Source organism: Equus quagga, chromosome 18 (genome assembly GCF_021613505.1).
Source record: "Equus quagga isolate Etosha38 chromosome 18, UCLA_HA_Equagga_1.0, whole genome shotgun sequence".
Lineage (NCBI taxonomy): Eukaryota > Metazoa > Chordata > Mammalia > Perissodactyla > Equidae > Equus > Equus quagga.
This window is the reverse complement of record NC_060284.1, coordinates 49,873,177-49,884,795: the sequence shown is the minus strand read 5'-3', so window position 1 is coordinate 49,884,795 and position 11,619 is coordinate 49,873,177. Positions and strand designations below refer to the sequence as shown.

The 11,619-nt window shown below is 43.6% G+C and overlaps 1 protein-coding gene and 1 long non-coding RNA gene across 2 annotated transcripts in view; one reads left to right on the top strand and one right to left on the bottom strand.

Annotated features, from left to right (window-relative positions):
- Window positions 1-213: 213 nt before the first annotated feature.
- LOC124229882 (uncharacterized) lies at window positions 214-7,994 on the bottom strand. Its single transcript, XR_006886009.1, has 3 exons — window positions 7,496-7,994; window positions 4,492-4,633; window positions 214-1,556 (listed from the first exon to the last, which is right to left on the bottom strand). It is a non-coding gene; the product is annotated as an uncharacterized LOC124229882 (long non-coding RNA).
- A 197-nt stretch (window positions 7,995-8,191) lies between these two features.
- The window catches only part of NOTCH2 (notch receptor 2), a 153,355-nt gene continuing 149,927 nt past the window's right edge, over window positions 8,192-11,619 (top strand). The window contains exon 1 of the mRNA XM_046645378.1: window positions 8,192-8,512. Coding sequence (XP_046501334.1) covers window positions 8,440-8,512 — 73 coding nt within the window. The 5' untranslated portion in view covers window positions 8,192-8,439. The remainder of the gene's footprint in view (window positions 8,513-11,619) is intronic.

Here is an 11,619-nt window from a genome sequence, read left to right as displayed (position 1 = left end):
AAACGATTTATGATATATGAATTAGCTGAGAGAGCAGGATAAAAACTGTATGTCTTGGTTATAACTATTTGAAATGTGCATATGCAGGAACAACTGAATAAAACATATCAAAATGTTATCCATGGTGGTATTATAGGTGATTTTCCTTTAATTTTTAAGAAAATATATTTTTGTTGATAATTTCAACAAGGATGTGGCAATCAATAGAATTGGTTCTTTCCCTACCGGAATTGTCTTTTATTAGATAGACTTAGAAGAGAGTATTTCAAAATAAAAAGTTGTAGTGTGGAATCACACTGCAGAATTGTCTGACCTTCTCTCATCTAGGGGGCAGAAGCAGGGCAATGAAGTCTTGGAGTTGTCCCACAGTTGGAGGCTGATAAGGAAGAGATTGGGGATTATGCCGTGGGGGAGCACAAAGGAGGTATGTGATCAAGCCCTTATATCAACAAATTTAGGAGACCAGGCTTACAATAAATGGTTACAGGGTGACTTATTCAGTGCTCAAGTGGGAAGTCTAAACAACAAATGGGTTTGGATCTCTGAGGCAGAGACCTGTGGGCAGGCATACACGCCATGCAGAGGTCAACTGTGTGGCACTGGAGGTGGTCAGATGGACCTGGGCTGTGCCACTGCCCAGCAGCTGTGTGCTCTCGGGCAACTTGTCAGGCTTCACTTTCTCTGTCTGTGAAGTGGGAATAATAATACCTGCTCATAAGCTGGTTGGAGCATTACAAACAATATAGCAGGTCAAGAGCTTAATACAGTGCCTGGCACACAATAAGCACTCCATAAATGGTTACTGCCATTCCCATTACGAATGCAATTATTGTCATTATTATCCATAAATATTTATGATGGAGGGCACTGATTGGGACTGGGGGCACTCTGAATTCTTTGGAGAGAATTCAGGGAGGTGTCCTGAGGGCGGTTCTCTCTCAACTCTAGAACAATGCTGTGGGTTCACCCCAGGCCTTCAAGAGGGAAGAGAGAGATGTGCAAGGAGGAACTCCACATTGGTTCTTCTTTTGCTGGTGTTCATGCCACTTCCCCACTTCCAAACAGGTGCATATTACTCCAGAGCACCCTTTCACCTTCCTCTCCCAACTCTTCCGTTCTGTTTTTCTTCTCCTCAACCCTTCTTACTTCTCTTTTCTCCTCAAAACCCCAAGTGGTGGATGAGTAAGGAAGTATACTACTTTTTGCATGTTCCAAGTTTGCCTTTTAGAAACTTGAAAGCTGTCTCCTAATTCCAGCACTAGGAGTTTACATAAGTCATTCTGTGTTCATCCTACCCATTCCTTCACTTACTTAAAAATATCTATACCCACAACAAATGATAGTCCTCAGTAGACAGGCAAGTATTCTAGACCATAAGAGTTCAATTAAGGAAGGCTCTTTTGAGGTGACTATAAATTACAAAAGAAACTCGCAGAGGCGTGAACTGTCCACAGGGCTCATCTTGGCAACGAAGTGTACTTTCCTGGACTCAGATGTAGATCTTCATGTCAGAAACATTCTCTGTCTTGCTCACATCTGTTCTTTTACTGCTTCAGCTTTTAGTATGTGTGATAAGAGGGAAAGAGTTCAAATGTTTGAAAGAAAAATGATTAGATCAGTGGTCTGAGCAAGAGAACAGAGCAGTCATATTACATTACTCTTAACAGAAATCAGAATGATTAAAAACAAAAATAAGTTGATATCCAGATCAGGTACAACCACCACTCGCCTGCTGAATTCCAATTTCACATTCCATTCCACACTGATGAATAATAATGATCCACTTTCAGCTTTGTTGGAAACCCCATTTGTATATTTACAAGGTCTTTATTTTCAGCAACAGATGCTTGCTCTGAGCCTAGCAATTACCACCTCTGTCTCTGCACACATTAGCACACATACACACCACTGATTTGTACTTTCCTATAAAATTACTCTTTCCCTTTTTAATTAGAATGTTTTCAGAGGCAAACCCTCTCGTTAAGGCCATGTACGCTTCCATTATAAATACCTGTTGCCAGCCATTAATTATCTCCTGATGAATTACTTTAGAAGATTTTTTTACACTTACTTTTAAAAATGGGATTTCTTTTCCTTTCTTTTTGATGCCCCCATCCTCCTAGTTAGTTAACCATTTTGAATTCCACATATAAGAAAACGTTCTCTTTTCTTCTGCTTCAGGAGACTTAGATGTGATCTGCACCCAGACAGCATGCAGATTTTTCCATACTTTAAGGTGGAAACTTTCTGTATGCCTGGACCTCACTGCTCAAGAATTTCTTGGCTAATTGTGAGGGAATAATATAAGAATGTTGAGTAGAAACAATTGAATAGTCCCTGAGAACAAACACCTTAACATTTCACAAATATCCAGAGATGTATAACCACTTGAGTGGCTGAAGCACTGTGACTCATCCAATAATACTGTGGTTTGATAATTACACAGTTGTGGATTTATGCTACTCTTGAATTAGGGAGATGTCCTGGTGCATACAGGTCAACTCTTTTTTTTACATCATTACATCTATAAAGTGTACACTCACTTAGGAGTTGAAGTGTAATATCTCCCTGCATAAAATACCTAAAAGAAATTTTTAGTCAGGTAGTGCTAAAGTGACCATTCCTGTACTAACTTTTCCTGCTTATCTCATGGATAGCAGAGAATTTTGGATTCGTAGTTAAGTTTTATAGGTACCATTCGTCACATGGTACATGCATGCTAGGAAGAGTTAATTGTACAAAGACAATCTGAAACTTTCTTCTCCTTGATATCAATTGAATTGAAATAATCACATTCTTAAAAGGACAAAAATATGTCAAGAAGCCAAAATTACAATTTCTTGTATTACATATTTGGGTCTAGGCTCAGTTGAAGGGTCTGATTGGCTCCTAATTCTCAGAGCTAGTTTGGATCTTGAGATTAACTCCTGCCTCCTAGAACTTGTTCTCTGTTTGGCTGAAACTGGTGGACCTCTCAGAATGTGTATCTTTACTGGGCACTTACTCTATGTAAGACAAAGACCCAACTACCATGGTATTTACAGACATGAATAAAAGAAGGTTCTTGTGTTCACACTGTACAGTCCAATTGTATAGGCCACCTCTGTTCATTTGTATCTTGCAGGCTGTGTACAGGACAAAACGAAAGTGGCCTTAGAATTAATCACAGCACTCTCTACTTTTCCACAGCCCCGTGCTTTATCTCTGTTGTAGTTATGTTGTTTGTATGTTGTCCTCACTCAGTGCCCTGTGATCTCCAGAGAACAGGGGCTGGATATGATTCATGTTTGTACTGCCAGAGTCAAGAATGTGCTTTGTAGAGGGTAGGCTCTCAAAAAATGCTTTTAAATAAAAGAATGCACTTGCTTGCTTAGGTTTCCTAATTACAGTGGGTCAGATTGTTCTGTACCAATATGGAAGTGATAAGAAGCTAGTGGACCTCTGCCCAGAGGTCCCAACACTAAATACTGTCTTGGATATGCTTCACAGTGTTGCAGGAAGGGACAGTGGAATGAGACTGAATAAGAAATCAGAAACAGTAGGGTTCTGTCTCAACTCTGTCACAAAGGAGTTATTTAACCTTGGGCAAGACACTTAAACTCTATCTCAGTTTCTCCATCTGTGAAATGGGAATAATAATGACTGGGTTGGCTATTTCCCACGATTGCTTTGAGGATCAAATCAGATAATATACTTAAAAGTGGCTTGGAAAGCCTGAAGCACTTCACAAATGCAAGGCATTATTTTGAAAGAAATCTTCCCTTTAATTCCTGCTTCCACAAACACTTTATCACACAACCCTAGGTTCCTGGGTTGTGTTGTAAGATGTGTGGAGTAGCTTGATATGTCAACCTTTCTTTAATATGGACCCCAGAATCTTTTCTTCAGCACTGATAGTGTTTAAATGATTCAGGCTTGGAAACACCTCGATTTTCTCTCAATCTTGCGTCTCTCTCCAATTCATGTAGATATATATGCCCCTCCCTCAACATTTATTTAATGTTACACATTGAGCACATATGTGTACTAACTACTGTGCTAGGAACTGGGGCAAAATAGACAAATGACACAGGATCTCTGCCCTTGTGGGGTTTTTTCAGCTTATTGGATCTGAGAGAACAGACATGAGAACAAGTAAGTGCCTAATTCTGCATTTGTTTCAGGAGGCAATTTTACATGTGAGTTTTAATTATTAAAGACATATACATACATATGTATATACATACGTATATACATATATATTTAGTTTTGACTAAAACGAAAACTAGAATTGGCCCTTAGACTGTTAATCATCTGTAAATTTTTATTTGGTCTTGGAGACTGAGATTTTTCTTTCAGATGAAAGTTTGTGGGATCCTATTTTTCTTTGTATCAGTGAAGCTATGGAACTTTAAGGAATAGCAATAGCTATGATTAATTATAGGATCACCTGAATGTTTTCCTGCCAATTTCTCCTACAAAGTTGGATTTGCTTTGACTAGAAGCACTCACCTTGGGGAAGACCATGCTCCAATTCAACTGAGTAATTAATGTGCTGAGTACATTTGGGGCTGACATCTCCAGGCAGATCCTTGCCTTCATATCCTCAGCTGCTACTCAAGTTTTGAGACACCATCACAAGACCCCTTGGCTTCTGAGAGGGATGAGAGAAATGGTCACCTAAATGCACACACTGGAATTTAGGCTTAGCTTTGGGGAGAGGCCAATAGCAGAAAGCATATTTCAGTACAGTTCAGTCAGTCTACTCCTGGCTTTCCCTGAAGCAGTCAACAGCTGCTGCTGCTCCTCCTGAACACCATTTTCCCCTTCCAGAGACTTTGATATCTTGCCTGCTTAAATACTCTACCAAACCTCCTTTCCCTTCTCCTATATTTCCTATATCTGGGAATAGCTCATTATGCCTCAAGATACTGAGGTCATTGCTTATTCCTTGATCTACTGTTCCTCTTTCATCTAAGCAGTTATTAGTCTTAGGAGCCAATGCCCGTCTTTTCTGCATTCCCACAGGCCCTGCCTAAGTTCTTGTCTTCCCGCTTTAGGTAACAGGCTCTGGTTTCTATTGTTTACCTGCCTCTATACTTGTTCCCTGTGCCTCAAATAGCCTTAGACCTCTAAACATGAGAAGTCTCTTCTTTGCTTGCTTAATCTTTGGTCCTCCAAGTCTTAGTCTGGCTGCTGAGGTGTTCCTGGAAGCCTACCCTGACTGGACTACCCAGTTCCTCAGCTGTGAACCCGCAACACTCTACTTGTCATACTGATCTTAACTGTTGATTACTTGTCTCTCTTTCTCTCTCAACTCCTCACACAGGATCTCGCCCATGGTAAATATTCACCAAAATGCTTGTTGATGGGTTGGACTTCTTGTTCTCATCTCTCAGTTTTTGCCAATTCTACTTCTTCCCTTGATTTTCAGCTCCCTTTTTGTTTTGTTTTGTTTTTACCAATTTATATCCATAGCTTCCTCCGAAACACGTCTTTTAAAACAATTCTTTGGTCATAGCCTTCTACTTTCACTCATAACATTTATTCTTTATTCCTCTTGTCCTTATGGAAATGTATGCAATAAATTTAACATTGTAACAAAACCAAAAAAAAGTTAGATGTGATCATAATAACTGCTTTCCTTAAAACAGTCACCTTCAGAAACTGCACACCTGTTTTGATAATGTTGGCATAGCCCCAGTCATTTCTAGAACTGCTCTTTGGGAATGATTACTCCTACATTCTTCTGAATAGATTTTAACAGTGACAAATCTAACTTTTGCAAGTGATTTTTAAAATTTATATATAGCCAAGTCACCATGAGCTATATTTAGTGAGTAAAGAGAATGATCAAGCTGTTAACTCTATGGGTCCACAACTAAAAAGTAATGTTATTATCTTTCTCTGAACGTATTTGCACAAGGGAAATTCCAAAACTATCTTGACTAATTACGTTATTTTTGAAGAGTTTCTAGCATCCCAAGGTGACTACTTTCAATAATAGTACTTGCTTAGCTATTATAAAGTGCTTATTAAAATCCAGTGTTGCAACTTCATAAGCCAATGATCATACTGACTTGCACCTGTTTACTGTTGTTTTACATTCTAGTTCAATAGCTATTATGTGATAGACGCTGGGAATGAATAAGGCCATGGTCCTTGCCCATAAGGACCTCCTAATCTAGTTGAGAAGATGAAAATATAAGGAGTCCTGTGTGAAAAATAGATATCAGTGTAAGATAAAGAAGCAGTACAGCCAAGAGACTGTCTGTGAGGGGAAGGAATTTGCAAAGCCTTCTCAGGACTGAAGGATGAATGATGATTAGAAGTTCAACAAGAGGAGGAGGGAAGGGGACTACAAGAGTCATTCTAAGCCAGGGGAACAGAAGGTACAGAGACTGAAACAAGAAGATGTTTGGGGGAATCTCAAGTCATTCAATACCGTTATTGTGTAAAGTTCACAGTGGGGGCAGAGAGGACAAGAGATGGGGCCCAATGAAGTAAAGGCCTTGTATTTACCGTTTTTTAGAAGTTTGGACTTTATCCTATAGGAGCCAGGGAGAGGCTCTGTGGGTAGGATTTCCCTCCCCAAAAGGACTATAAACTCCCACATCCAATTAGTCACATGGGTTTGCCCCTCCCCCCACTCTCTTTTTTTTCTTTCAAGATTGTCTCAGATCCATCTCTTCCTTTCCACTCTGACATTTACCTCATTAGTTCAGCCCTTCATCACCCATGCCTGGTCTGTTTCACCAACTCCTGACTGGCCCTTGGACTCCAGTTCATCTTTTGCTCCTGACAATCAATTTTGCACAGGATTATCAGAGCAACCTTCCTTTCCATCAAGTCTCACTCCTGTTCAAAAACCTTCAATGGTTTTCCGTGACCTAAGAGAGAACTGCCCCTCCCCCTTTTCAGCTTGTCATTCAAGGTCCTGTATAATCTGGTCCCAACACTCTTTCCCTCCTTGACTCCTGTCACTGCTCATAGTGCCAGAACTCATCTACTCATTCCCTGATCTGTACCTTTGCTTTTACAGTGGCTCTCACCTGGAATGCTACACCCACACAAACTTTTTTTTTTTTGCCGTTTATTTCTTTTCTTACAAATAGCAAGCCCATTTGTACCCATGTATGATCACATCCCCCGGGTCCTGCCTTGAAAGTAACCATTATTTCAGTTATATTCTATGACTATATACTGTATGGCATGCATCCATAAATCATATATAGTATTATTTTGAAAAAATTTAAACATACATAAATGATATACTTTATATCTCCTTCAGCAATTAATTTTTCACTATCATTTTATTTTTAAGATTCATCCCTATTGATATATGTGAACATAGTATTTTCAGTTGCTGTACTGCATTTCAGTTTATAAGTATACCATTATTCATCCATTCCTCTATGGGTGGGCATTTAGGTTGTTTCCAATTTTTGGCTATTACAGAAAATGTTACAATGAATATCCTTAGCTGGTCTCCTTGTCCTACACAAATTTTACTAACCTTTCAAGATCCTGCTCTCATCCCAGCTCCTCCGTGAAAGCCTTCTCTGAATTCACCGGCCCGCAGCAGCAAAGTCCTGGTGCTCAAAAGTAGCTTGCGCATCATGCGTCTTTGGTATCATTTCATCGTGCCAAGCACAACGCTTCCCAAAATAAGGCGCTTAAGAAATAGTTGCTAAACGAATGAATGAAAGAATGAATGAATGGTACAGCACAGCCCAGTTGATGGCTCTGTTCATTTTAAACGGCTTTGGCGCCTTAGCCCCTATTTCCTTCTTTGACAGCACTGGTCCTTCTCTACTGCCTTCCTCTAGCTGGCTCGAGAGTGTGTGGACGCGTGGGTGTGCGGGGCGAGACCTATCTCACTGGATGAGGGCTGTCTCTCCCTGCAAGTTCACGATCTCGGCGATCCTAGTGTATGACGCTCAGAGTCCTAACACCCACCCCCTTCACCAGAGACCGGCCCAGCGAGGCGCTCCAGCGCCGACTGAGTTAAGGCGCGTCCGTACCCAACGCGGCTTGGAGAAGGCTGGAGTGGGTGTCTGAGGACCGTAGTAGATCCCTCCGCGCGCAGCTCGGGCCGGCGCTTCTTCCTGCGGGAAACCCCTGGGTGCCGAAGGCGGCGGGGCCCGGCTAGGGCGACAGGGGGGCGGGGTTTGCAGAGGGAGGAGGCGGGCGAGGCGGAAGGACACACGAGGCTGCTTCGCTGCACACCCGAGAAAGTTTCGGCAAAACTTCGGGCGGCGGCTGAGGCGGCGGCCCAGGAGCTGCGGCCTTGGGGTACAGGGAGTGGAGGCATTGAAGCTGAGCTTCGGGGCGCAGCGCGAGGCCGTGAGCCGCAAAAGCAGGAGTAGGGGAGGAGAAAGTGGGGGCTTCTCTGTCGGGACCCCCTTCCCATGTGGATCTGCCCAGGCGGCGGCGGCGGAGGAGGAGGCGACCGAGAAGATGCCCGCCCTGCGCCCGGCTCAGCTGTGGGCGCTGCTGGCGCTCTGGCTGTGCCGCACGGCCCCCGCCCGTGGTGAGTACCGCGCCGAGGGCTGCTGTCCCCCGTGCCCAGGCCCGCGCACCCCGCCCCCGCGCCCCGCCGCCCCCGCCCGGCCCGGCCGGCCACCTGGGGCGACCATTCCCCTCCTTGCGTCCTCCTCTCTGGGATAAGGCCGGGCTCGGCCGTCGGCGCGGAGCGAGGCCACTTGGTTCCCGAAAGTTTGCACATCGTCGGGGCCCCCTCCCCGGGAGCGCCTCCTCCCCTCGCTCCCCGCTGCCTCCGGCTCCCCTCGCGGGTGGCCCCACACACGCCTCCTCGGCCGGAGGAAGGCCGGGCAGCAAGTCTCAGAAACCCCCTTTCTCGAGCGCTTGAGTTCGGGGAGTTGGGCAGTCTTGCCCTTTTGGTTCCGCGTTTCCTGGGGTTGAGGGAGAGCCGGGGGCGGGCTGCCCGAGACGAGCCCTCGCCGGCCGCGGACCGCAGATGGGCTGAGCGAAGGAATGCCAGATTCTGGCGAGGAGCGAGCGGGGGCAGGGCCTCCAAGGCCAACGGCTTGCACCTTCACAGCCTGCCTTCGCTTCGCCAAAGGGAGGCACACAATCTGGGTGGGTGGGTGGGTTTGGTTTGGATGGGGACAGGGTTTTGCGATGCGTCTGAATTCTGACACTCCGAATCCATGGTCCCGATGAATCCGGTCTGTTTGGCTCGAGTCTTGGAAAGGTGGAGGCAGGAGCAGAAGGAAAACTGGTGTGGCTGCATGGTGAGCCATATGATTTAAAAATCTCAACTGCTGTTATTCTTTCCGAGGCGCGGACCTCGGGCGCTGTTTCAGAGTCTGTGTCCAGCCCCAGGAATGTGGTGTGACGATCACCAACTCCTCCAACCTGGCTGCGGCATTTGCTGCTCTTTTGGCATGGTTGGGGGTGGGGCACGGGCGGGTGAGGAAAAGTGGATACGTTAATTCAAAGTGCTTCCTTAGAAAGCCTCTTTATGGTTGGATATTTGCAACAGCCTTTCTTAACACGGTTGGACCAAGGAAAGGAAATCGAATCATATGTTACCCATCCCACTCGCACTCTTGGATTCCAGATTTCTTCAGGCTGTTTAGTGGAAAGAGCTGGGGCTTTGGAGCCCTGCTCTGTAATCCTGGGTTCAAGTCCAGCTATGCTGTATGAACTCACCAATAAAATGGGAATAAAATTACCCAGCTAATAGGATTAATTAAGAGAATGTGTATTAAACCCATGGCAGTCAAAAGGTAGAAAGTCCTCTCAGGGCAGGGCTGGTTTTTATTTTTTCCCAACTCTGCTTCCAGTGGGATGGTCGCTTGTGCATGTTTGTTGAAATTGAAAGGGGTCCCTTCTTTTCCTAGCCTAATCTGAAGGAAAATTTTTACTTTTATCAAAAAACTAGTATATGAGCTGTGTCTCTTTGCAAAGAAAAGGTTAAGAAGATGAGGAGCTTCAGAAAAATTTGCTGTTTGTTCATTGTTAACAGGCAGTCGACATGCCAATCACAGATGTTTAAAAGAGAACAAGGTTATTTATTACAGGGCTGGGTTCAGCATCAACCACATTCTTCTTGGGAAGTTCAAATTCTTCGCACCTCTAGGTCCCTAAGAATTTCAGAAGTGGACCATGAGGCTGTGTGATGATGAACAAAAACTGTTGTTTCGGAAGAGTTTGACAAAGCACGTAGACTGGCATTTTTGCATTTCTTTTTTGTTTGAGTGGGAACTTTGGTACAGGCGTAGATTTAGGGTAGAGAGGAGTATAAACGATGGGCTAGTCTGAGGGTTACAATCCTTGGTCTTCCATTAACTTGTTTAGTAAATAATGTAATCTTCATGATCTGTTGTCTCCTCACCTATAAAATAGAACTCAAGAAATAACCTTTAGAGAGCTGGAAGGAATAATATGGTTGCAAAATTAAGTGTTAAATGATAAGACTGGTGTCAGAAGTAGGACACTCTGACACACAGGGCTTCTCATTCTAGGCCCTCACTACAGAGAATGACACCCTCTTTTATACTTCTGCACTGAGCAGGTATTGCTATTACTAGCTGCCTTTCAGGTGGAAAAGTGAGTGTTAGTCAATTAGCTGAAAGGACAAGATTTGATATTTTAATTTTTAAAAAATCGACAGGTATTCTTCAGATACTAAGCTACTGCACTATAAGAGGTTAAAAAACATTTCTCAGTACAAATCTTAAAACTTTTCAGAGTCTAGCAGTGAAGGCTTCTTGAATCTTCTCAGCTTATCAGCATTGTGTTTTGCCGAGGTACCAATTATAACACTCTTCCAAACTTTTGAGTGTTCCTGTATTTGGCTTGTGGCCAGTCGTTAATTTAAACATCACTGAGTTCCTAAGGCAAGGAGCTGTCAACCCCTCTGTCTGATTGTCTAAACAGCTATCCAAGACCACCCCTTGCTCCTTGTTTACTTTTGCTTTGCCATGGGCAGTGACTCCCTGGTTTTTCTGCCTGCTAGATAACTTCTCAGCTGAATTCTTCTCTTGCTTTTTAAAAAATCACAAAGAGCGATTGTTTTTTTTCTTTCAGATGGAGATGAAATGTACCCTAAAACTACTTTCCTTTTCTCTTTCTTCTTGTTCTTTCTTTATTATTACTCGTTTTTTGGAAGGGAGGAGGAAGGCGAGTGATTATTTCTGGTCTCTTTTCCTCTTCCTGATGTTTTGGTTTTTAAAAGTATTTACCCACATCTCCTTGGCGTCTCTCTGCGCCAGTCCCCCTCCACTGCCTCTTCTGTAGACTCGTTACGACGTAGAGGAGTAACTTTGGGTTCACCTGAACTGTAGTTGCTGACTTCAGGACCTTTAGAAAATGTTTAAATTCAGTGGGATATGCTTGGATGCTTCAGAGCAGCCTTATAATACATTTTAAAAATATCACACCCACAGCAATTCTATTTTGCCCACAAAATTTGCATTGATCTAGTTCCCACTCTCTGATGCAATTCCTAGTAGTCCCCCTCCTTACCCTGTCCTCTGTGATAGAACAAAGCTCCACGGTCTGGCTGCTTCAGAATCTGCCTGGATGATTCTTAGGCTCAGCACCCAGGGATTCTGATATAATAGGTCTGAGAGTCTGCATTTTCCAAGATTTATAGGTTCTGATACAGCG